Source organism: Rhinichthys klamathensis, unplaced genomic scaffold (genome assembly GCF_029890125.1).
Source record: "Rhinichthys klamathensis goyatoka isolate OS25496 unplaced genomic scaffold, OSU_Roscu_1.1 h1tg000184l_1, whole genome shotgun sequence".
In the NCBI taxonomy this organism is placed as follows: Eukaryota; Metazoa; Chordata; class Actinopteri; order Cypriniformes; family Leuciscidae; genus Rhinichthys; species Rhinichthys klamathensis.
In genome coordinates, this window is record NW_026606712.1 from 2,689,961 (window position 1) to 2,717,445 (window position 27,485).

The 27,485-nt window shown below is 38.6% G+C and overlaps 1 protein-coding gene across 1 annotated transcript; it reads left to right on the forward strand.

The window, feature by feature from the left end:
* On the forward strand, positions 1–23,517 carry tmem184a (transmembrane protein 184a). Its single transcript, XM_056261675.1, has 9 exons — positions 1–423; positions 1,443–1,697; positions 11,668–11,833; positions 12,932–13,022; positions 15,192–15,267; positions 16,288–16,379; positions 16,484–16,653; positions 17,932–18,129; positions 23,184–23,517. Exons 2-9 carry the CDS (start codon positions 1,443–1,445, stop codon positions 23,414–23,416), a joined length of 1,281 nt encoding a protein of 426 aa, XP_056117650.1. The 5' UTR covers positions 1–423; the 3' UTR covers positions 23,417–23,517.
* Positions 23,518–27,485: the final 3,968 nt, after the last annotated feature.

Below are 27,485 nucleotides of genomic sequence, written 5' to 3' on the forward strand. Positions count from 1 at the left end.
TGGGTGTGCTGTTGTGTCGCGAAGTACGTACACCTGCTGAGACGGAACAACAAGCTTGTTGGCGTGGAATTGGGAAAAGGCTTTAGGAAAAGTGCCGTGTATACTTTTCTTTGCTTCGGGATTTGTATCACAATCAATTAGATTCCCGTCGCGGCTGTTTTCACCGAGTTGAATGAGTTCCGTCAGACCTGTCAATAGTTAAACGAGGAAGTGCGCGCTTGACTCATCGGTGTCGTCGCGCGGGCCGTGTGTCTAGTGTCTACTATGGCTACATGTCGCATATTGATCTTTCTTTAAGCACTGATGTATACAATGCATTTATTATTTTAGGCACCCTACGATGGTCAGAGTTAAGTGACGTTTAGGATAAAGTGATTTGAGTTTGATCGCACTGAACTTCTCACAGGTGTTGACAGTATCAAGGTAAGTGTTTCATAAATACCTATAACTCGTCTTGCCTTGTGTTACAATAGGTTTGATTTAAATGATTGATACATGGACAGATTTTCTATCTCTTATGTCTTAGTTTAAAAAATGCTACCAAACATAATGCTGTAAGGTAAGAAACATATGCTGTAAGTTAACTCTGACGCTCCATTTACGTAATGAAAAATCAACATGTAAACCATAGTTTCCGACAGAATATCATGGTAAATGCTGTTGGTAACCATGAAACCATAATAAATTGATAGGCTATGAGGCCTTCTTTAAAAAACGCTTTTTTTTGTTGTTGTTTTTGGTGAAAGGTAACACTGTTTAATTTAGTATGAAAATAGTAGTCTTGGTTTCCCTGGTAAATGTTTGTTAATTAAACTATATACCCTACATTGTTCGTCTTTGTCATTGGAATAGAAATAGTGCAATCTATAAATATAGATGTGTTATATTTCATGTAAAGAATAAGCATAGTTTAAATGGAGTCAGTAGAATTTCTATTTAAAAAAAAGAAATTAATACTTTTATTCGGCAAGGATGAAGTAAATTAATTAAAAGTGACAGAAAAAAAAACATTTATAATGTTAATAAATATTTATGTTACAAATAAATGATTTTTTTAAAAACCTTAAATAAAATGTAGCACAGTTTCCACAAAAATATTGTTGTTGCTGTTTTCAACATTGATAATAAGAAATATTTCTTTAGCAGCAAGTCGTAATATTAGAGTGATTTCAGCTTTGACAGCGCAGAAATAAATTACATTTTAAAATATACTGAAGTGTATTGTATTTGTAATTCAAATAAATGCAGCCTTGTTGAGCAAGCATAAGAGACTTCATTAAAAAACAGTAAAAAAAAATATCGTAATGACCTCAATTTTGTTCGGTAGTTTATGAGAAAGTTGTAAATTAAAGATAAAAGAAATATTTATAACTAATGTAATATCAATTAGTTTTAATTAAATCTTTTTAAAAAAAAGGATTTTTTTCTTTTTTCCCCCACAGATGAATGAGTCCAGAACTACTACAGCTACTTTCAGCACTCTGTCAGTGGGTTCAGATAAAAACATGGATAATTCAGTCCCTTTGTCATCATACTCAATCCTGTCAAATATAACTGGCATGTCTAACATGACCGTGATCAGGACAAGTAATGGAACTGAAGTAGTGGGGGACGACAAGATCTTCCTCAACACCCCCATTGCTCAAGCCTTGTCCGGCATTTTCGTTTGGTCCGCACTCATCATCACCTGTCATCAGGTAGGCTAATTTACAGGAACTAAATGTTTATAATGTGTTTGAAGACAATTCATAGAAATCCTTTTACAGCCAACCACACACACATCTAGCACAATTTCCGAGGCCATGGAGCTGCTTATTTAGCAACAGAAATGCATTGCTGCTGCTTTTAAACCAGTACGAGGTATAGCCAGTATGTGGCATGAGGTGAGGAGCAAATCTCAGCATTAAATGGAGTGGCCCAGGGAAAGCTGGAGACACTAATAGCAGTGGTTCATTCAGAGCACACGCAAATAAAAGCAAATAACCTAGGCGGGGAAAACAAAAGCTGTTCCACAACGTCTCCTCCCTCATACCTGACCTCAGGCTCATTATCATCTGCAGATCTTGATAATACTATGTCACTTTAAAAGGTTAATCTCTGTTACACAGTCATTAAAAACTACAGCAATAACTAATCCTCCACTCCCTGCCTCCACCGCTTATCGATTATCAGAGATCAATAAATGCCTACCTGTTTGTTCTGAACAGTCATCCATGTTTTCTTTGCTCTAATGCAGTGTTGGGCAAGTTACTTTTAAAAAGTAATTAGTTACAGTTACTAGTTACTACTTCCAAAAAGTAACTAAATTAGTAACTCAGTTACAAATTTTAAAAGTAACTAGTTACTTAAGAAAGTAACTATTGCGTTACTTTCAAGTAAAATTAAATTTTAAATGCTCAAATGTGACCCCACCTCTACCCCTCTTTAACGGAACTTAAAATACATGTGCATGTTCAATTATTTATGATAAATCTGAATATTATAATGAAATGGACACTTGACTTAATACAATACATTATTAACAGAAACATGAAACATTGTACACACATCTAAAAAAAAATGTTGCTGTGCTGTGTGACAAAGTGAGACTAGCCTCCAATCAAATGCCATGTATGTAGATATTATGTTTATATAGTGGATCAATGCAAATAACACAATAGATGTTTTGGAACTTTTGATATTTATTGCCCCTCAACAGGCCACAACTGGGCAAAATTAAATTAAGCTTGTTAAGCAATATACCAAAAAGAAATAATATATACACTCTTTGTCGTGCAAATAAAACAACAACAAAAAATTACTGAAAAAATGCTGTACTTCAAGTAGAACAGTGTAACAATATTAGGTGCTTTCAATGTAACTGGAAAGTGCAATGTATAGCAAAACGAAGGATATACATACGTTCCTTTAATTTATTGAAGGAAAAAGTAATGTATATAACGTTAGAGACGGCTACTTTTGGATTATTTGGGCTCGTCGCCATACCTGTCTCTCGTTGACTGACTGGCTTGTGTTGTTCCTTGTGTGTCCTGTCCTGTCCGACTATGCGTTATGATGGGTCGTTCGCAATTCATGAGCGTTAGCCGTTAGTGATGATGGGTCGTTCGCGAATGAGCGTTAGTGATGATGGATCGACTCGTTCGCGAATGAGCTTTTGATGGGTCGTCCGCGATTCGCGAATGAGCCGGCTCTTTTAGGTGAACGTCGGGAGCTGGCTCGCATATCTGAAGAGCCGACTCTATTTTTACAAATTTAGCCTATAGAAATTAAATAATTATGTAATAAAAATTGAAATATTATAGTCAAAGTCATTTAAAGAGCCGTTTGTGAGCCAAAAGAGCCGGCTCTTTTCAGTGAGCTGAGTCAAAAGAGCCGAATGCCCATCACTACTATGCGTGCTTTCGAACACCCGCCCAACTCTACCTCTGATTGGCTTACAATGACATTTTACTCCACCTCAGCCAATCGTCAGCATTTATGCGCTTGTCTCGTGCTCTGCCCACTAACCAAGGAAGAACAGTAAAAAAAAGTATTTGCCTCTCGCTCAGAGATCTAGTTGGTCTGACGATGAAAAAACAGCTTCATCAGTTATAGTAACGCGCCGCATTTTTTTGGCAGTAACGGTAACGGCGTTATTAAGATGAGAAGAGTAATCAATTAGATTACTCGTTACTGGAAAAAGTAATGCCGTTAGTAACGGCGTTATTTATAACGCCGTTATTCCCATCACTGCTCTAATGTTCCGTTTAGAGCACTGTTAGCCGTCCTTGACCAATCACTTTTGACTACAGAGCGGAGTGGTCCCTGTTCCCAGAGCTGATAAGAGTGCTGTGTAAACACAGAAATATGGCTATAGTGTACTCTGGTGATCTAATGCGAGGATACCGTAACCAGTAATACATGTGCCATCTGCAATGTGCACTTTAGAAACAGAGACAATAATTTCCATTAAAAAAGTTCCTATGACAATATCTTTCTCAGGCTTGTGTGTGTGTGTTGTGTGTGTTAGTGCATGGCACTATTTCAAGTGGTCGTTTGTGTTTTTTTTATAGCCATTGTAGTTTAGATATAAATCTGTTGGCTCTGTCTTATACCCTAACAGTAAAACATTTGGATACAACTGACTTGTTTGGTAACGATTAAGAAATATATATTTATATATAATGTACACACACACAACTGTATATTATATATAATTAATATGTATTTTTTGATACATTACCTTTTGTTAACACAAATGTAAATTAGCTGTTTAAAAAGCATCCAAGTTGGATACCATGAAGTTGGTTGAGAAAATGTGGGCAAAGGATGGCTATTTTCGTGTTATCTGTTTGATTTTCATAGTTTTATTTCTAAAAGAGCTTTTTTTCTAAAATGTGGAAAACAGTCAGATTAAAGTGAGTAGGTGCGTCCAAACATTTGACTGGTAGTATACTTTCACTAGTTTAAAGCAGAAACTACAGTGAGAGCAATATTTGTGTGCCCAGCCTTTGTTTATAGAGGAAGTTCTTTTGTGTTTGATGAAAGACCATCATTCACTAACCTTTGCACCAGCTGTATCAGTAAAAGAGTGTTAAGGGCCTTTTTTTTTTAAAGATACCAGACTGCTCAATAAGTCTTCTTGCTGAGGCTTGGTCATTTCTTTGTAGATATAAACATGCTGAGCAGTTCTAATTTGCTTTGGTATGTCCTTTATATTTTCCCGTTCATTACAGCTGAAAGCGCATCATACCTGAATATCCATTTCTGTCGCATATGAATGAGTTCACTATGCTGCCTATGGCAAGATGAAATCAGTTGGAGGTGGATGAGTTTTGTGTAAAAGTAATTGTCAGGTGAAGTGCCGGCACAGTATGAATATACCCGTCTTGTGTGTTGAATTACCAATTATATTTGCAGACATTGTTCAGTTTCGGGAAAGGTTGAAATCTAATTTCCTTGCTCTTGCTGGTATGTTTTGAATCCCTTTTCATTGCAGCCTATATGACCCATGAAGAAATTTAATATAGAATATGTTTCTCAAGCATCCGTTATGTAATTGAACTACTGGGATAGTACTGATGGAGAGCAGAGGTCAGGAAAGGTATTTCTTCAGCTCTGAATTGCAGCGCCCACAGTGTCCCCGATGGATTTTTTGATTGCCTCCAAAGCATCTTGTGTGCCATACGAAAGCCAACACTTCTGAGAAGCTGACAGTTTTGAAGCGGCCAAGCAACGTCGGGATTCTATAGAGACTGAAAATGAGTCCCTGTGTCATGGTTTTCCTCTTCAAGTCATAATCAAGTCCAAACAGTCTGTTTTTTTGTCCCTCTGCCTAGAAGCTGAACGACTCCCCATCCATGGCTTTGCAAACAGCAACATATGTAAATCCTGAGGAGATAAAACGAGCCCTTAGGATTGTTTTAGTATTTCACAGCCTTTCTCGGCTACTCTGCAAAAGATTCTCCCGGCGGAGCTTGCCTTGCGCTCTGCATACTAAAGGCAGAAATTGAGATTGCGTTCCTAAAACACACTGTTCTGAAGTTACTAATTTGCCTGCAAAACTTTCCCATCAGTGCCAGGGATATCAAAGGAGTCTTTGAAAACCAGCTAGTTAGAACATAAGCACCTTCTGGGCCAGCCCCTCTTAAGTGAATTGTTATATATGGCACTGACAAGGCGCCAACAGCACTCTTGGGTCTGCCTTTTCTCAGCTCTCTAGTTTTTACAAGGTTTATGGTCTTAAAGTTGGTGGTACACCTTGTGATTCACCGGCTCTTGTTTTTGGGGGCCTCACAGCTCCACCAGCAGTTCCTCTCTGCTTCAGACAGGTTGTAATTAGCTTTGGCTCCAATTCTGCGTCAGCCAGCAGACAGTCAATGGCCAGAGCCATTACTGTGAACGCGGCTCTCTCTCACTGTCAGCTCCGCATTATGGAGTCTGGGAGGCTGGGAACTTATTTCCCCTGCAGGCTAGGAGAAATGGAGGACATCAGTTCAGAGAGCAACTTCCCTTGCTTTTTCGAGAGCCCACAAATGCATCAAGCCTCCATGAAGGACTCAAATAATCTGATTTCAAATGATTGAGTATCCAAGAGTTTAAAGAGCCCAGCGAATATTGAGCCCCCTTAGTAATATTGTGAAGTTCAAAAGGGACTTTAAGGACATGCTTTCATCTCAAGCTCCATACAATTTTTTCAAATGTAGATTATAAACTTTGAAACTATTACCGATATATGCACACATGTGACTCTACAGTAGTGGCCAAAAGTGATGTCCAGAGGGGATATTGGAGTGTTTGACCTGACAAGTTCAATTAAACTATATCTCAGTATCTCACAAAAGTGAGTACACCCCTCACATTTCAGCAAACATTTTAATATATCTTCTCAAGGGACAATACTATAGAAATGAAACTTGGATATATTTTAGAGTAGTCATTGTGCTGCTTGTATAGCAGTATATATTTACTGTCCTCTGAAAATAACTCGACATACAGCCTTTATTGTCAAAATAGCTGGCAACAAAAGTGAGTACACCCTAAGTGAACATGTTAAAACTGTGTCCAAAGTGTCAATATTTTGTGTGAGCCCCATTGTTATCTAGCACTGCCTTAATCCTTAATTCACCAGAGCTGCACAGGTTGTTGCTGGGATCCTCTTCCACTAATTACATATCGGAGCTGCTGGATGTTAGACACATGGCACTTCTCCACCTTCCTCTTGAGGACGCCCCACAGGTGCTCAATAGGGTTCAGGTCTGGAGACATACTTGGCCACTCCATCATCTTCACCTTCAGCTTCCTCAGCAAGGCAGTTGTCATCTTGGCGGTGTGTTTGGGGTCGTTATCATGCCGTTCGGCCCAGTTTCTGAAGGGAGGGCATCATGTTCTGCTTCAGAATGTCACAGTACATGTTGGAATCCATGTTTCCCTCAATGAAGCGCAGCTCCCCAGTGCCAGAAGCGCTCATGCAGCCCCAGACCATGATGCTACCAACACCCATGCTTGACTGTAGGCAAGACACAATTTTCTCTGTACTGCTCACCAGGACATCGCCACACATGCTGGACACCATCTGAGCCACGCAAGTTTATCTTCGTCTCATCAGACCACAGGACATGGTTCCAGTAATTCATGCTCTTGGACAGGTTGCTTTCAGCAGACTCTGTGGGCTTTCTTGTGAGCCAGCTTCAGAAGAGGCTTCCTTCTGGGACGACGGCCATGCAAACCGGCTTGTTGCAGTGTGCGGGTTATGGTCTGAGCACTAACAAGCTGACCTTCTGCTTCTGCAACCTCTAAAGCAATGCTGGCAGCACTCATGCGTCTGTTTTTTGAAGCCAGCTTCTGCACCTGACACACAGCACGAGGACTCAACTTCTTTGACTGACCCTTGCGAGGCCTGTTACAAGTGGAACCCGTCTTGAAAAACCTCTGTATGACCCTGGCCTGTACTGTAACTCAGTTTCAGGGTGTTACCAATCTTCTTATAGCCTAGGTCTTATAGCCTCTTTGTGGAGAGCAGCAGTTCTAATTCTCAAATCTTTAGAGAGTTCTTTGCATGAGGTGCCATGTTGAACATCCAGTGGTCAGTATGAGAGAATTGTACTCCAAGCACAAATTTGAACTGCTCTAATACAAGATACACAAATTTGTATGGTCCTTTCAAGCAGACAAAAACACGAACATGATGAATAGGACATGTGGCTTTGCATGGTTAAACGACGTACAGCTATTATCACTTAGGGTGTATTCACTTTTGTTGCCAGCTATTTTGACAATAATGGCTGTATGTCGAGTAGGGCTGGGGTAAACGATTATTAATTAAACGATTAGTCTGTCGATTATTTTATCGATTAGTCGACTAATCTAACGACTAATTGAACGATTCTTTTTTGTAACATGGAAATTGCAGGAGTGCACATTCAATGCACAACAATTTTGATCTGGTTCTTACAGAGTATCTACACTGTAAAATGTTTGGTAGGCTACTCAAATTAGCCCTATCACACTTGGATGTGGTGCTCATTTTAATGTTTTCAGTGCTCATAAAAAACATCCGGACTGATTTTTCGGTTTTGTTGACGGGGGTGGGGTTTACATGCGCTTCATAAGGCACACACGCACATTTGTACACACACGCGCAAGGTCTCTCGCTCTCTCCCTCGCTGCGCGCGCTACACGGTTTGGAGCTCGCGAGCTCTAGATTCCGGGAGATTTTAACTAATTTGCGGTCATCAGGGAGCCGCTATCACTATGCGGGAGACTTGGGAAGTCGACTCCATTTGACAAAGAGCGCAAATAACGACACCTTTACGTTTGGGACTAAATTTGAAGTATTCCCATACCTTCGATGATTTAGTGCGAGCTGGGTTTTTTTAGGACTTTTTCTTTTGTTGAGACTTTTGCATGGCTTTGTTGTGAATTCTGTGAAGAGGTTGCTGTTTCGTCCTCGATTCTGCAATGTTTCGGTCTCCCACGTGTGTGTGGCGAGCTGTAATGTCAATAATGTCAGAGCTGTAATTTGACTAATGTTTGCTGAAATGTGAGGGGTCTTTTTGTGAGATACTATATATATACAGTGAGGAAAATAAGTATTTGAGCACCCTGCTATTTTGCAAGTTCTCCCACTTAGAAATCATGGAGGGGTCTGAAATTGTCATCGTAGGTGCATGTCCACTGTGAGAGACATAATCTAAAAAAAAAAAATCCAGAAATCACAATGTATGATTTTTTTTAACTATTTATCTGTGTGATACAGCTGCGAATAAGTATTTGAACACCTGAGAAAATCAATGTTAATATTTGGTACAGTAGCCTTTGTTTTCAATTACAGAGGTCAAACGTTTCCTGTAGTTTTTCACCAGGTTTGCACACACTGCAGGAGGGATTTTGGCCCACTCCTCCACACATTTCTTCTCTAGATCAGTCAGGTTTCTGGGCTGTCGCTGAGAAACACGGAGTTTGAGCTCCCTCCAAAGATTCTCTATTGGGTTTAGGTTTGGAGACTGGTTAGGCCACGCCAGAACCTTGATATGCTTCTTACAGAGCCACTCCTTGGTTATCCTGGCTGTGTGCTTCGGGTCATTGTCATGTTGGAAGACCCAGCCTCGACCCATCTTCAATGCTCTAACTGAGGGAAGGAGGTTGTTCTCCAAAATCTCGCAATGCATGGCCCTGTCATCCTCTCCTTAATACAGTGCAGTCGCCCTGTCCCATGTGCAGAAAAACACCCCCAAAGCATGATGCTACCACCCCCATGCTTTACAGTAGGGATGGTGTTCTTGGGATGGTACTCATCATCATTCTTCTTCCTCCAAACACGGCGAGTGGAATTATGACCAAAAAGTTATATTTTGGTCTCATCTGACCACATGACTTTCTCCCATGACTCCTCTGGATCATCCAAATGGTCATTGGCAAACTTAAGACGGGACTTGACATGTGCTGGTTTAAGCAGGGGAACCTTCAGTGCCATGCATGATTTCAAACCATGACGTCTTAGTGTATTATCAACAGTAACCTTGGAAACGGTGGTCCCAGCTCTTATCAGGTCATTGACCAGCTCCTCCCGTGTAGTTCTGGGCTGATTTCTCACCTTTCTTAGGATCATTGAGACCCCACGAGGTGAGATCTTGCATGGAGCCCCAGTCCGAGGGAGATTGACAGTCATGTTTAGCTTCTTCCATTTTCTAATGATTACTCCAACAGTGGACCTTTTTTCACCAAGCTGCTTGGCAATTTCCCCGTAGCCCTTGCCAGCCTTGTGGAGGTGTACAATTTTGTCTCTAGTGTCTTTGGACAGCTCTTTGGTCTTGGCCATGTTAGTAGTTGGATTCTTACTGATTGTATGGGGTGGACAGGTGTCTTTATGCAGCTAACGACCTCAAACAGGTGCATCTAATTTAAGATAATAAATGGAGTGGAGGTGGACATTTTAAAGGCAGACTAACAGGTCTTTGAGGGTCAGAATTCTAGCTGATAGACAGGTGTTCAAATACTTATTTGTAGCTGTATCATACAAATAAATAGTTAAAAAATAAAAACATTTTTTAGATTGTCTCTCACAGTGGAGAGAACTTGCAAAATTGCAGGGTGTTCAAATACTTATTTGTAGCTGTATCATACAAATAAATAGTTAAAAAATAAAAACATTTTTTAGATTATGTCTCTCACAGTGGAGAGAACTTGCAAAATTGCAGGGTGTTCAAATACTTATTTTCCTCACTATATATATATAAGCTACAGGTTTTATTGTACTATGCGCAAAAATGCATAGAAAAACAAAAAAGCTCACAGGAAAAGCATGCATTGACTACAATCAGTAATTAATGTTTTGTTGTTTCATAATTTCTTTGGAAGCCTGTCCAAGAATTAGGCTATGTCCACACAATTTGGCCCGTTTAATGCCGTTATTATAAATTAAACAATAGACTCCAACCACAACTACAAAAAATTATTACATAATCATTAAATAACTTGTTAATATTTAAATAAAGAGTGAAGATGTTCATTTTCCAAGGTCAGACATCACGTTTGGCCACTACCCTACATCGGTTGGTTCTTTGCTGAGTTGCTGTGTAGCTTGGAAACTTTAAAAGAGCATACTTTTAAGCTAATAAACTGCATTGCTACATTACACTATAAACATTTTTCCAAAAAGTGTAACTTTAGTGGTGCAACAGCTTTTTACTGGAGCAGTACCTTTAAAAGGAGAACTTTGTACTTTGATTTACCCCTAAATGGTTCATAGCAGGGTTATTATAGTTAAACTAAAACTATAACCATACAAATATTTTTGTTACTTGAAATAAAATGTATAGAGCAACTTCAACTTATTTTATTTCAGCTAATTGCCAAGGCATTTTCTTTTCATTTAGTTTAACTTGGTGTACTAAAATAAAATTGTATATAAAACTATAGACATTTAAAAAATATATGTAAAGTGACAAAACGCTCAACAAAATTACTAAAACTTTAAAATGAAAACAGAAAATATAAAGAAATAAACCATAATAGTATCTCAATTATACAAAAATGCCACTGGTTCATAGTAGCACCAGTTCTGCAGTAAGATAATATGCACCTAATAATAATAATAAACTTAATTGTATGGTAACTGCAATATTTAAAACACACACACATATATATATATATATATCATGGTAATACTGCACATACAATAAACATAATCCTGTGCCTGGTTGCCACCTGACATAAAGCTAAAAATAAAAAAGATGATGACTGTTTGTAGCTACTACACCATTAAAAAAAATGCATATTGTGTCAGTGGTGTTCAACGTTTTTCATTTTGAAGTGTGTAGTTAATATCCGGTCAGCATTAGTGTGGTAAACATGGCTTTGTTTGATTTCTGTTAACCGTCCATAAACTGTTATAGACTTTTACAGTTATCAGTTTACTGTTATTTCAACAACACTGGTGTTACCGCATACAAGCTCCTGTTTGTCCAGCTCACTCTCCCCATACATGTTACTATAGCAGTGTCTGATGAAACGCACCTCACTTGTTTTCTTGCCACTTTTTCATCTGCTCTGCTGCGTGTTGCTCCAGTGCACATTTTAATCATTTGCATTTCACTGTTTTTGCAATTTAAGTCAGACTTGTTCTTTATTTTTGTAGTCGAGCATGAGCACTTTTTGTCTTTCTTAACACACTTTTTGTCTTTATAGATATACTTGCACCTGAGGTCATACACGGTGCCAAACGAGCAGCGCTACATCATCCGCATCCTCTTCATTGTCCCCATCTATTCTTTCGACTCCTGGCTCAGCTTGCTGTTCATCACTAATGACCAGTATTATGTGTATTTCGACTCTGTTCGTGACTGCTATGAAGGTACAGTAAATCTGAGCTGCTCTCTGCCCTTACATCCTCTTCTGCCTCACGGGCGTAATATTATTTAGCACAAATATAGCGCTGGTGGAATGACGTGTGCTGTTGTTTTTAAGTATGGCCTGCAGTGAGGGAGGAGAGCCTGCTTTACAGACATAGGGTTGCAGGTTTCATAGAGGGGAAATGGATACATGTTCATTGTAACTGAACAAACCTGTTGGTCGTGGCACAGTCAGAAAGGAGGCAAGCCAAATGTCTCTGTTATCATCTTTTCAGGCCTATCCCACTGCTGCTAGACAATGACTATTTATAACAGTTTTTTTCTGTTTAAGTTACATGGGAAAATTCCAGTATGCAGATTTATTTCACTTAAACCATTTTATTCCATATACTTAAAAAGTTCAAAGTATTTGTTGTATTCTTTATTGGGGTAGGTAAGATTTGTAAATGTTTTTTTTTAAAAGTCCTTTTTACTTGTCAAGGCTGTATTTATTTGATAAAAAATAAACTATTACTTTAGTCTTTAGTTTCACATGATCTTCAGAAATCATTCTAATATGCTGATTTGGTGAAACATTTCTCATCAGTGTTGTGAACAGGTGCTTAATAATTTTGTGGAAGCCATGATGCATTTTTCTTCCTTTTTTTTTTTGCTGAATAGTGTCAAAGAACAGCTTTTATTTGGAATAAAAATCTTCTTGTAACAATGTAAATAGCTTTACTGTCACTTTGTTTAATGCATCGTTTCTGAATAAAGTATTAAATTATTTTAATATAATATAGGTACTATAATATAAATATAATTGTACTTTTAAAGATGTTAAGTCTTAGTCATAGACCATTAGTAAACTCTTACCACAAGTAATAGTTGTACACACTGAGAGACAATGAGATCTGACCATCTAATCTGTCTTTAAATAGACCTCTTAGGTTAAGATGGATTTCCTGGACACAAACAACTCCTCAATCTTGATGTGTAATGAGATGTTCTGTCATGTCAAACATGTTATTTATGCTTATCATTTAAAGCTCTTACTGCAAATTGTTTAAGTTAGGCTCTCATGTATGATTTTTTTTTTTTTTTTTTTTTTTTTATTCAAGCATTTGTGATATACAACTTCCTGAGTCTGTCTTTTGAGTACCTCGGGGGAGAAAGTGCCATCATGTCGGAAATAAGAGGAAAACCCATTCAGTGAGTGTCTATATATCTATATAAAAAAATGTTAGGTGATTAAACATAGTGAGCAGCATTTTAAGGCATGGTAGGTGTGCTCCCTTTGCAAAGGCTTAAGGCGATAGTTCACCCAAAATTTTTAATTCATCATCTACTCACCCTCAAGTACTCACGTTCATCTTCAAGAAACAAATGAAAATATTTTTTTAATCAAATCTGAGCGATGTCGGTCTCTCCATTGACAGCTACGCAACTACCACTTTGACGCTTCAGAAAGTTCATAAAGAGATCGTAAAAATAATCCATATGAATTGAGCGGTTTAGTTAACATTTTCTGAAGAGACTTGATCACTTTATACGATGAACAGATTAAATTTAGGCTTTTATCACAAATAAACATTGATCAGTGAACATAAACAGAAGCTCGACCGTACTTGGCTGACGCAGGAGAACAAACGTCATTGGTTCTTGCTGAAGCTCAAACGTGCTGCGTAACACGAGAATGAACCTCATTGGTTCTTGCTGAAGCTCAAACGTGCTGCGTAACACGAGAATGAACCTAATTGGTTCTTGCTGAAGCTCAAACGTGCTGCGTAACACGAGAATGAACCTCATTGGTTCTTGAAGAAGCTCAAACGTGATGCGCAACACGAGAGTGAACCTCATTGGTTCTTGAAGAAGCTCAAACGTGATGCGCAACACGAGAGTGAACCTCATTGGTTCTTGAAGAAGCTCAAACGTGATGCGCAACATGAGAGTGAACCTCATTGGTTCTTGAAGAAGCTCAAACGTGATGCGTAACACCAGAATGAACCTCATTGGTTCTTGCTGAAGCTCAAACGTGCTGCGTAACACGAGAATGAACCTCATTGGTTCTTGCTGAAGCTCAAACGTGCTGAAGCTCAAACGTGCTGCATAACACGAGAATGAACCTCATTGGTTCTTGCTGAAGCTCAAACGTGCTGCATAACACGAGAATGAACCTAATTGGTTCTTGCTGAAGCTCAAACGTGCTGCATAACACGAGAATGAACCTCATTGGTTCTTGCTGAAGCTCAAACGTGCTGCATAACACGAGAATGAACCTAATTGGTTCTTGCTGAAGCTCAAACGTGCTGCATAACACGAGAATGAACCTAATTGGTTCTTGCTGAAGCTCAAACGTGCTGCGTAACACGAGAATGAACCTCATTGGTTCTTGCTGAAGCTCAAACGTGCTGCATAACACGAGAATGAACCTCATTGGTTCTTGCTGAAGCTCAAACGTGCTGCATAACACGAGAATGAACCTCATTGGTTCTTGCTGAAGCTCAAACGTGCTGCATAACACGAGAATGAACCTCATTGGTTCTTGCTGAAGCTCAAACGTGCTGCGTAACACGAGAATGAACCTCATTGGTTCTCATTAGTCAAGCAAGCATGATTGAGCTTCTGTTTACCTCAACTGATGTGTGTGTTGATGAATATTTATATGTGAATAAAAGCCTAAATTCAATCTGTTCATCATATAAAGTGATCAAGACTCTTCAGAAAATTTGTACAAAAGCGCTCAATTCATATGGATTATTTTTACGATCTCTTTATGAACTTTTTGAAGGTCAAAGTGGTTGTTGCTTAGCTATCAATGGAGGGACAGAAAGCACTCAGATTTTATAAAAAATATCTTAATTTGTCTTCGAAAAATTAACAAATGTCCTACAGGTTTGGACCGACGTGAGGGTGAGTAAATGATGACAGAATTTTAATTTTTGGGTTAACTAACCCTTTAATTATGCTGCCTCATAAAATGCCTAATTTTGGCCAGATTCAAGGGTCGGCAAAATTTTAGTTCCACAATGCATTGTAAAGTGCTTGGAGAAAACAAAAATCTAACATTGTGGACAATGTGGGCAGAATTTGATTAAAATGCACTGAATATAATTAAACACCTCATGAAGCTCCTCTGGAAGTATGGTGACCGCCACCTTCAATTTAAATTTGGTTGTCATCGCCCACATGGCCACCATGACTCAGTGTGTCAGAGCATGTGTGTTAACCTCTCCTGTAGGTTAAAGCTCTGACAGCATTTTCTATTTTTTGTGCAACATAATTTTTCGCCTGCCTGTGTCTTAAGAGATCAATTCATCAAACTACCCTCAAGAATAGCATTACCTTTTCAGCAAGTTTCTCTTCATTTGCCTTTAACAGGTCCAGTTGCCTATACGGGACATGCTGTTTAGGAGGAATTAGTTACTCCATTGGCTTCCTGAGATTCTGCAAGCAGGTTTGTTCCTGTTTTTTTTTTAATAAAGTCCAACTTTTCCTTCAACATTTTTCCTAGCATTTATTTGTACTTTTTAAAAAATCTGAAATGTTTAGCTTATTTCCATGTTTTAGCCTACATCTCAGATTTTCAGTCTGGTCTCATACTTTTGGACCCCACTTATGTCTCATATCCCATTCTGTTTTTACCTGCAGTTGTATAAAGACAAACGGTGATGTGTAAATAGCGTAAATGTTAATAAGAGGGTCAGAATTTCTGTCTTCTGTCTCTACAACCTATATCTACCTTTTCTACCTGAATTGTCCTGAACTAGCAGCTGTTATCATTGTAACATTGTCTTTCCTGAGCAGCTCCAGTGGTTAATGTAGGGTTGCAACTGTAGGAAGCAGGTGCAAGTAGCTTGATGATAAGCACAAAAAAAGCTATTGCTGCCAGACTGATGCTGTCTGCGCGTTAGCTGAGGAACTCGCTCGTACTTTGATAATAATGCTGATGGGATTTGGACTTGAGAGCCCCATCCCCCATTCTGAAAAGAATGTGAATATAACTTTTTTTAATAGGAAGTGAAATTTCAAAACGCATAAATCTGTCTGACCGGACGCCGACATGTGGGATTTTCAAAGCATCACCTCGCGATATACCAGACTGTAGCGGAGACAGAGCGTGCTTTGATTATTTTGAGACAGCTTTTCACAAAGACAGCTTCGATTTAAAACTTGAATTCCCTGTTGATGTTTCAAGCAGTCGATTCCGACTCACATGTAGTGAGATTGGGGGGAAATTCTCCTTTGCGTCATTCTCAGTAAGTGGATTTGTCAGTCATGTCAAACTTTGTGTTGATTATGTAAGAAATAAGCACTGCCTGTCAAAAATAAGCATGTAACATTACCATGCCTTTGAAAAGAATGAGGACTGGAAGTCACTCAAACTATATTAAAGGGCCATGTTGACTAAATAGAACAGGCGTGAAAACCAAACCATCACCATTACTCATTGGCTTCTGTTACTAATGTCATCTAGGCCACACTTCAGTTCTGTGTCATCAAGCCCATCATGGCTGTCATCACCATCCTTCTGCAGGCTTTTGGCAAATACCACGATGGAGATTTTAAGTGAGCCACCCTGTCATTCATTTGTATCAGCATCCCTTATATCACAACATCTGCCTTTTTAAATGAGCTGTGCTTAACTCCTTGTGTTGTTTCTCTTCATATAGTATAACGGGAGGTTATCTGTACATCACCATCATTTACAACATCTCTGTCAGTTTGGCACTCTATGCCCTCTTCCTCTTCTTCTTCGCCACCAGTGACCTTCTAAGACCTTTTGAGCCTGTGCTCAAATTCCTCACCATCAAATCCGTCATCTTCCTCTCATTCTGGCAAGGTGGGTTACTCTGCATTCTTATTTTATATGTTCAGTATTCATCTCAAGCTGTTCATTGACACTTAAGTACAATACTACTATGAACAACAATTTTGTCACTAATGTCACATGTTTGTCAATGTACTAATCTTTTTTTTTCTTTTTTTTCTTCATAAAACGTCTAATGTGGCAGAAGTTACTTGCTCTACCTTTAACAAATATGACACAAATTTTCAGATTTCTACTTGCTCGATGCCAGCTGTTCTCAACCGGGGGGTCTCAGCAAACTTCTAAGGGGGCCTCGAGATGACTTTAATTTAAAAGTCAAGATTAAATGAGCATTAAAATAAGCTTAAAAACAAAAAAAAAATCAAGATATTTCTTATTTTAACTCACCCTCTCAACAACTTTTCTTTTTTCTTTTTTAAGAATTATTAAATTTCGATTTCTAGTCCTGGAAAATGTTTTAATTGAAATCCTATAAATAAAGCATGTTTATACATTTTATGAATATATGTTTTTCTATTGATGCCAAACTCTAAAAAAAAAAATTTACTCACAATTTACCCTGTAAAATACTTAAAAAACCCTTATCCTTATCTAGTAAATAATGAACAACTAGAAAAGTCATGGGGCCTTCGCATATTGTTGTGGACAGTAGCTATGATTCCATCCATCTATTTTTATGGGCATTTTAGGATATTGCATGAAAAATCGATGGATGGAAACGCCAAGATGCGCATAAAATATTAAATTGTGCATAAAAAAACGAATGCACCCAATTGAGGCAGATCATTTGTTTTATCCAATAAGACGACATGAGCATAAATTATGATGGAAATACATTTACCGAATAAATCCCTCGATGTGCAACTTGCGTGACTGCCTCAACAGTGGAAGTGATTGGATAACTAAACTAACCAGTGGACCAATTTCATTGCAAAGCTTCTCAAATGCTGGTTTGATCATTCTGAAATGCCTTAGCCAAAGTCTGTCATCAGAATGATTTGGATTAATTCCCACACAGAAGCATCTCACATGATTGTGTTCCCAAACGCCAGCATCCGAATGTAAGATAACATGACAGGGTTGTATGATGTAGGAAAAAAGATTTTGTTCTCTTGAACACTTGGGATGAAACGCTGCTAATTTTTTTTTGTTTTCACGATATTCCAATTTTGTGCACTAGTTAAATATGGAACTTTGGATGGAAACGTAGCTAGTGGGCGCAATTGGAGTCAAAAAGGTTGAGAACCACTGCCATATGCAAATTTTTTTCTTTGGTTGTCTTTTTCTCAGGTATGTTATTGGCCATTCTGGAGCGTTGTGGTGTGATTCCAGAAGCTCTGGTCATTGATGGTCATGAGGTCGGTGCTGGTACAGTGGCAGCTGGTTGGCAGAACTTCATCATCTGCATCGAAATGTTCTTCGGCGCCATCGCCCTCCGCTACGCCTTCACCTCCAGTGTGTACCGCGAGAAGAAGAGTGAAACACCAGGTTAGAAGCTTGAAAATCTGACACTTTGGAAAAACAAAGCAGCACTTTTTAACTTGTTTTTTAAAGGTAAGTTTAGATGATCTTAGAAACATGTCTCAGCAAGCCTTTATGAGGCAACTTGAAGTTTTCTTCCTCAGGAGGGTTATGACTCACAGTTCAGAAGACTGTTGGAAAGCTCCACTCACACCAGCAAGACACAGATCATCAAAAACTCCTGTGTACTGAGAAACTCAGACCTGTGGCATGTTGTTATGATGCCATTTCAACGAAATCTTCAGCGGGTGTTTTTCTTGCTGTAAAACTTTGTTGTGAATTTAACTTTCAGCATACTGAGGTCAGATGACAAGGAATCGTTTAGCCAAAAATTACAATTCTGTTATTCACAGTCAAGTTCGCAGTAGGGATGTCACGATATCAGATTTTGGCTACATGATTATCATGGCAAAAAGAATTCACGGTAACGATATTATCGCAAGAACTAGCAATTTTGAAGAAAATAATGGTGTCGGTTAAATGTATTTTGTGTTCTCTTTTTTTGCTCAATGAATTGCACTCAAAATGCAATTTTAGTTATTCAAACTAAAGTCAAGTCACATTTATTTATATAGCGCTTTTTACAATACAGATTGTTGCATTATTTTCCTGTTATCTCTGTAAAGCTGCTTTGAAACAAAGTTTGTTTCCAGAAGAAAATAGCATCACAGTCCAACTTAAGTAGGTTCAGTGATGTTTCATTTTTGTTGTAAAAAAGTTATTAATTTAGTTCATTTATATATATATATAGCCGTTCTGGAGAAAACCGTGATGTCATCGTCCAGCTCAGTTTAGTTCTCGTATAATGGTGTCAATGCAGGCAGATCAATATTATTGTTGAAAATTAAATTAAATGTTAAATTTAATGTCCCCAACTAAGCAAGCCAAAAGCCAATGGCAACAAAGGTGGAAAAAAGCGACAGTGGCAAGCAACCAAAACTCCATCAGTGGCAGAATGGAGGAAAAAACCTTGGGAGAGCCCAGGCTCAGTCGGGGGGGCAGTTCTCCTCTGGCCAACGAACGAACAGTGTATGATTTATGATTCAGGCAGCATTACAGGTCAGAAGTCAGATTGGATCAGAATATTATCCAGTTCCATCTGGTTGAAGATCGGAGTCATCACGCCGGTGAACACCTACTCAAGAGAGTATGTGATTTCAGACGCAGTCCCTGTCTTTTTTTCGAAATACAAAAAACTCCCACTCGGGAGAACTTAATATTTCAAGTGTGGGTAGAGTGGCTCGATTTCATCTGTCATCTCTTCTGACATGATTTTGTGCATCAGTAGAAGCTACACTGCGTCATTGTCATTCCTTTTCTTTTTTTTTCTTTTTTTTCTTTTTTTTTTTTTACGATGGCAATCAGTATTAAGGTGCAATACTGCCTTCTACTATATCGGGGTGTCAATCAGATGATTCTGACTTATTTACTATTACCTAATAGCAGGCAGTATATAGTATGCACAGTGCAGAAAACAGTATGCTAGTAGTATATCATTCTGATCATATTCTTAGAGCTACAAAAGCCTCTCCACGCTTAACAGCTTAGTCATATTCCGACGCTTGTTCTTTTCAAGGTGGTGAAGAATAGTTCGGTTTCAATTTCCACCAATTTAAGCTGTAATGTCAGTTCAGCTGCTGAATGTTAAAAGCTGCATTAGATTTGTGTTCTGCCTTCGAGAGGCCTCCATGAAATATAACTTGACTGTCAGTTAGATATGCATGTTTCAAGCCTTGTGTCAGTTTGAATGTTAATCTTCTAAGCACAAGGTCTTCTTTCACAGTGGGCGTATTGCAGAATTCTACTTAACGTTGTAGGAGAAAACCTACAAATGTGTTCAGAACTCCCTTGAGTTTTTAACCATAGTTTAACACTGAGCTCAAAGGGTGAAGTCACAGCTGGTTTCATAACCTTTCACTGTTAATAAAAAGGCCACGACTGTCATGAAGTCAGTTAGGTAGAGCAACCTTCCAGGATGGCCTTTTCTCCCTAGCGGACCACCTGTGAAGAAGCTTAGGACCGTTTGCTGATCCAGAGTTTTTTCACCCTCCATGGGGCCAGGTCCCAAAACATCCATCCGTTCACTGTACGGTTTTCAGGCTGGCCGCTGGAGAGCAACAAGCACAGTTCAAGTGTTTCTTATACAGGAGGTCAGAAACTTTCGCCCCTCTAGTGGCAGCCTGCCGTCACCTTTGTACAAGCTCTCATCCATCATCCACAAGGCAAGATGAAGTTTGCTGGAACTCATCATATTGCAGTGTATCAGGCTGTACTCTGTAACCTCATTTAATACATCCACAGCTGAGATAAATCTGGGGTTGTGGATTTTTTTTTTTCCTGGCTTCTCCAGCCTGTCGTAGGTAAATGAAGCAGAAGAGTGATTTGGCAAACACATCAGTGGAGGGGAGCAGTGCATTGCTAGTGGTCTCATCCCCGTTTCTATTTTGCGAACAGCTGGGTTGGACCTTGGCGGTGCCTGTGGCGATGTGCTCACAAGAGTGAGGATAATAGCAAGATTGCATTGTGTCGAAATGTCACTGGCTGTTAACGGATTGTGTAATCCAGACAAACAAAATGCCTCTGAAATGTGAAATATGACTTTTATGCTTTGTTAACTTGGGAATGTTTTTTACTGTTCATTAGACATTGTCTTTCTGTTGTATATATTTATAAATATATATATATAAAAATATACAATTTTATATACAGGTCCTTCTCAAAAAATAAGCATATTGTGATCAAGTTCATTATTTTCCATAATGTAATGATAAAAATTAAACTTTCATACATTTTAAATTCATTGCACACCAACTGAAATATTTCAGGTCTTTTATTGTTTTAATACTGATGATTTTGGCATACAGCTCATGAAAACCCAAAATTCCTATCTCAAAAAATTTGCATATTTCATCCGACCAATAAAAGAAGTGTTTTTAATACAAAAAAAAAGTCAACCTTCAAATAATTATGTTCAGTTATGCACTCAATAGTCAAGACTTGGTCGGGAATCCTTTTGCTGAAATGACTGCTTCAATGCGGCGTGGCATGGAGGCAATCAGCCTGTGGCACTGCTGAGGTGTTATGGAGGCCCAGGATGCTTCGATAGCGGCCTTAAGCTCATCCAGAGTGTTGGGTCTTGCGTCTCTCTACTTTCTCTTCACAATATCCCACAGATTCTCTATGGGGTTCAGGTCAGGAGAGTTGGCAGGCCAATTGAGCACAGTAATACCATGGTCAGTAAACCATTTACCAGTGGTTTTGGCACTGTGAGCAGGTGCCAGGTCGTGCTGAAAAATGAAATCTTCATCTCCATAAAGCTTTTCAGCAGATGGAAGCATGAAGTGCTCCAAAATCTCCTGATAGCTAGCTGCATTGACCCTGCCCTTGATAAAACACAGTGGACCAACACCAGCAGCTGACATGGCACCCCAGACCATCACTGACTGTGGGTACTTGACACTGGACTTCAGGCATTTTGGCATTTCCTTCTCCCCAGTCTTCCTCCAGACTCTGGCACCTTGATTTCCGAATGACATGCAAAACTGAGCAACAGTCCAGTGCTGCTTCTCTGTAGCCCAGGTCAGGCGCTTCTGCCGCTGTTTCTGGTTCAAAAGTGGCTTGACCTGGGGAATGCGGCACCTGTAGCCCATTTCCTGCACACGCCTGTGCACGGTGGCTCTGGATGTTTCTACTCCAGACTCAGTCCACTGCTTCCGCAGGTCCCCCAAGGTCTGGAATCGGTCCTTCTCCACAATCTTCCTCAGGGTCCGGTCACCTCTTCTCGTTGTGCAGCGTTTTTTGCCACACTTTTTCCTTCCCACAGACTTCCCCCTTGATACAGCACTCTGGGAACAGCCTATTTGTTCAGAAATTTCTTTCTGTCTTACCCTCTTGCTTGAGGGTGTCAATGATGGCCTTCTGGACAGCAGTCAGGTCGGCAGTCTTACCCATAATTGCGGTTTTGAGTAATGAAACAGGCTGGGAGTTTTTAAAAGCCTCAGGAATCTTTTGCAGGTGTTTAGAGTTAATTAGTTGATTCAGATGATTAGGTTAATAGCTCGTTTAGAAACGCTTTTCATGATATGCTAATTATTTGAGACAGGAATTTGGGGTTTTCATGAGCTGTATGCCAAAATCATCAGTATTAAAACAATAAAAGACCTGAAATATTTCAGTTGGTGTGCAATGAATCTAAAATATATGAAAGTTTAATTTTTATCATTACATTATGGAAAATAATGAACTTTATCACAATATGCTAATTTTTTTAGAAGGACCTGTATATATTTTGTCCTGCACCCACCCACAACTTTCATGTTTTGTCCGGCTCCCTCCTCCTGCAAAAGGCTGCAGGTAGAGGTGCAAAATTTAATTCCCTCTCTGTTTTAAGCCATTTTTTTTTTCCAGTTCCTCCCCACGGACAACACTTCAGACCTCAGCTTGTTGCATTTGTGTTATCAGACAAAAGGATGCCTTCCTTCGCTGTTGCCTACAGTTGAAAAACAGTGAGAATATCCAACCCGGTGCCATTTATTTTTTATTGTTGAATAAATTAATAACACACATAACATCCTCTTATAAGTACAATATGTACCTTCAAAACAAAATACATTTAAGTAGATATTTATGCTTCACGGGAGTCCCACAAGTAATTTCTTTCCCCTGCTTTCTGTGCACACATAAATATCTTCCCTCCTACACTGAGCAATTCAACTTGTCCCAGGCTGCAATCCCGGTCCTGTGGATAATGTGTTAGTCCAATGGGAGTGAAGACCTCTAGATTAGAAAAAGGCCTATAGTTGACCTCAATATATAGTTGTGGTGTAATGGGTTTTAATGATGAGACTGTGTGCGAAACTGCCTCTTATTTCCTTTGTAGAGTGTTTTGGTTACATCTTCCTCGAGTTTCACGTCCTAAGTTTTAAAAGAACAAAAACTTTCAGATTTGTTCATTTTAAGTCTCGGATGTCATAAAATACGTTGTGATATTTGACGCTTGTATCTATTGTTTTGTTTTGTAGAGAATGTAGCACCTATGCACAGCATATCCAGTGGCCTGAAGGAGACCATGAACCCTGGAGACATGGTTCAGGACGCAATCCACAACTTCTCCCCGGCCTACCAACAGTACACCCAGCAGTCCACCCAGGAAGTGGTGCAACCCAACGTGAATGGCAAACCAGGGATCAGCACCACCAAGAGTGCTAAGAAATCTGACAAAGTGATGCTGATCGACACGGATGATGAGTTCTAGTGCCCCATCTGTCCTGATCTTTCTATTTATTTAATCCGGAACTAAATTGACTCTTTCTAACTTTAATGAGGAGACTAATCATGTAAATCAGCTCATGATTTTTTTAAAAAGAGAGCCCATAAAAGGGATCTGGACAGTTTCCTGACAAGGAATGAAGGTAGACCGGGTCATGTAGGGGTTGTTTTGTTTTACTTATTGTTGTCCCGAGCTCATCCTGTAGTGGCAGATGATCCTGCCCTATAGAGAAGATTCCCTCATCTCCTCCCAAACCTTTCTGAGGCATGGCTGATCAACATGAGGCACGTGGAGCCGTTCAGATGGAATGAATCAGGGACTGACACTTTAGGGAGCCATTCTTGCATCTGGTCGATTGAAGTATTTGCTCAGCGGCTCTCTGCTGGGTCTCAGGACGAATTGAACTGGCTCTTAAAGATGCCCTGGCTTTGGAGATCGCACTTCAAACTCTTGTCTGCGGATCTTTGAAACCTTTGTATCAGTCATGCCACACGGACAGAGCACTGTCCCTGCTTTGATTTGGAGGTTCATTAATTTTCACACCAGGCCTTCAAAAACAGTGAGATCTGATGCAAAAAGGCGAGTCTCAGCCATCATCACGTCATTTAATTGCAAATAATGTGTATTCAGCCATTGTTTGGTTGGTTAAAGCTTTAACCTGTGACATCTTAAGTGCAAAGTGGCACAAGTGTTACCGTTAATTTGTTGTTAAATTATGGTGTTTAGTTATCCACTGTTTAACCTTTCAATGGTGTTTTGTTCACCTCTTTAATGATTTGCCTAAATCGTTTTGTAACAGTCCAAGGTGAAATGTATTTAGTTAAGTATCATGAAAAGCTATTAATGTTTTTTTACTTGCTACCACAAAGTCAGTCATCATCAGTGCTTTCTAAACAGAACTTAAAGTCTTCAAAGGCCTGACTTTTGAAGTTTCTGAGTGCATACCTTGTTTTGACTGGATACAGAATTGTTTTCCAGATGTTGAATAATACTTACTAATCTACCTTTTGTTAACCTGGTAGTTCAACTGATTGTGTTTTGAAAATAATATCATCAAGCTTATGGACTTCAAAATGTAACCATGTTATGTGATTCAGTTCTATTCACTTTGTAGACAAAATAAATTGACCTGTTTTGTCTATAAATTAGCCATATAAGTCCTTTGTTAAACAATGGTTAGGAGGCAGCATTATGAGAGTATGAGTTGTGCCAATGGTTGCTGCCTTTTAACAGTGGGTGAAGAAAGTGATGTGTATATTGTATGATATCTAGACCTAGTCATCTCTCTGATATTTTAGCTTCCTGTACAGTTTATTGACTATCTGTTCTCTTAGGAAATAAATGAAAGGGAGTGAGATTTGTTTTTATGAGTTTCTTTTTTGATGTAACACCAAACAAGGCTTCAGATTCAAACAAGGTTACATGAGAAAAGCTTTATTTAAAAGTACAAAACAAACACTGCAGACTTTGTACAGGAATAATTTACCACCTTAAATTTAGCCAGAATGGGAAAAAAAAACAAAAAAAAACAGAATGATTTCATTTGTACATGAGGGTAGTTAATTGAAAAGAAAACAAATGAATGTAAATAAAATAATTTAGATGATGAGAATAAAAAAAAACAAAATAAATATCAGAGATCAATGTGATACAAGCAGATTAATGAGAATCATGAATGTGATTAATCTAAGCCTAGTTTTTGCTGCCTTTCATGGTGTCCGTATTTACAATCGCTATTTTATATATATACCACGACAGTTACGCCCACGAGAACGATCAAAACAGGCAAATCTGTTCAACGTGGTTGCGTATGGAAATATGATTTTACAAAACAACCACACCCATTCATACAGTACTTAAATGATGACAAGCTCAATATTAAAGGCACTATTTTAACTACAAATAACAGGACTACTCCTAATACCTTACAGTTTCATCTTAACAATGACAAATATAAAGTAATAATTTGGAGCAGCATACTTTATATGTCATGGAGTTACTATAAGATTCTTATAGGCAAGTGTGTTTTAAAGAGCACTGGTTAAAATTCCTATGTGCGTTCATGGTAAATAGCTTTAAGGACTGATTGAGCACATATTATATACTTTGAAAAATAGATATATTCATATGTAAAATATAGAATAATTTATCCTATTCAGCCCAAAAGGCCACATACAGCATACATAGAATTAAAAAAACAAGTACCCATTTAGTTTAAAGACCATCTTCACCATCTAACTGTGTTAGGAGGAACGTTTACTGCACTAAACTGCTTCAAAACAGGGATATGTCCACAGGCCTCAGTCACAAGATGACCTGTAATGCCTCTGTCACTACTGATTTTGCTAACTGGCCAAAAAAACACTGGCAACCCTGTGAAATGACAGAATAGTTTTGTGACAGCATGTCCTGTTCTTATTAGTCTGAATTCGGGCATTGCGGTCTGGTTACTGGAGGGTGTAGTTTTGTTTAACTCACAATACAAAATCAAAGAATATGAAGTGTATTTTAAAGAAAGCACATAGATGGGTTATGGCTTTGGTGGCAGCTGAAATGAACACAAAGCAAAACAGCAATGCCTCAATAGTCCAAGAAATGAAAGAGCAGATCTTGGTGTCATCAGCATTCAATCACAGCATTTTGAAGAAGAAAAAAAGGAAATACAGATCACCACTAGATGTCAGTGTAAAGCACAGAAAAAGCTGTTTTGTCAAGTTCTCCTTTTGTCAAAAAAAGTATACTCTGCTGTCACTGTATAGTCTAATTCAATAAAGAAGAAGAAGTGACATGTAGCATTTCCTATCAAGGGAACTGAATTCTGATAAATTCTAATATTATGTAATGTATTAGGTAGCTTAGAGGGAACAAAAGTTGGCCACAACAATTTCTGGCCTTTTTTTTTTTCACCCTCTAAACGGATTTGTGGCCTGAAGGGAAAGCAGAGACAGCAATTTAAAATAAAAATAAAAACATACGACCAGAAAAGAGGACCTGCCAACCGGAACTGTGGTCACATTTAAAACAACTGCACAGGACAAAAAAAAAAAAAAAAAAAAAAAAAAAAAAAAAAATCACCAAACAATGGCAGATAAATGATGAATACTGAAATTACATGTTCCTAAAATATGCACTCTCAAAATAAAAATAGCATCTGAATGCAACCATTCACCATAAAAACGAATAGTGTGTTGAGTTCATAAACTGACATTATGTACATAAAAATGGAAAATGTCCTGGAAACGTTTAAACTATAGAGACGGTGGGAAACATCAGATCTAGATCATGTTTGGGCATAAGGAGACCTATATAAAAAAATGCTAAGAGCCCAACAGTAGCCCAGAGAGCTGGGGATATTAGTGGGCTTCCCAGTAGCACAACATCCCTCTAATGTCATAGCCACTTAGGTAAGAGACAATCCTGATTTCAGCCATCTTACATTTACGACAGATCAGTTTTACTGAATATGAATGCTAAGTTAATTTTTTTTGAACAGGTTTAAGGACACCAGGATTCTCCTTACCCAAGAGTGCGTCGAAATAACGAATATTTGCATTTTGTATACATTTTATCAGGGTTACCAACACCGGCAGTGGCACCTTTCGTGAGGAATGCTTTCTGAGCGGACGGAATTTCATATACACAGTTGGGAGCTTAAATTTGATGTTTGATTTTGATGTTAACTCAGTTCTGTAATATACAGGTTATTGTTAAACTTTTTTTTTTTTTTTTTTTTTTGCAAGACAGCTCCTGTTATCACTACATCCAATATGGATTACCTACCATTTTATGGTGTCGTATAGAGACAGGTCAGGGAAAACGGTGTATCTTTGTGATAACGGACAACACAGATGTGCCGGATAATCAACATTATACTGACTAACCTCGCATAAAACAAATATAATAACTTTTTTAATAAAACCCACCATGAAGTGCCCTTTTCTAGAAACTCAGTTAATCTGTAATTTCAGTCTTGAATATTTACATGTGTTAGTCTGCTTTGCAAGTGCTTCATACTAGTATTAGACTGTAATTCAACAGTAACAATAAGTGCAGT

What these genes read in the sequence shown, in the direction of transcription:
- tmem184a (XM_056261675.1), top strand. Translation starts at nt 1,443, where the DNA reads ATGAATGAGTCCAGAACTACTACAGCTACTTTCAGCACTCTGTCAGTG. An exon ending in TCCTGAGATTCTGCAAGCAG is followed by an intron (nt 15,268 to 16,287) that starts GTTTGTTCCTGT and finishes AATGTCATCTAG; the next exon opens with GCCACACTTCAGTTCTGTGT. An exon ending in CTTCCTCTCATTCTGGCAAG is followed by an intron (nt 16,654 to 17,931) that starts GTGGGTTACTCT and finishes TCTTTTTCTCAG; the next exon opens with GTATGTTATTGGCCATTCTG.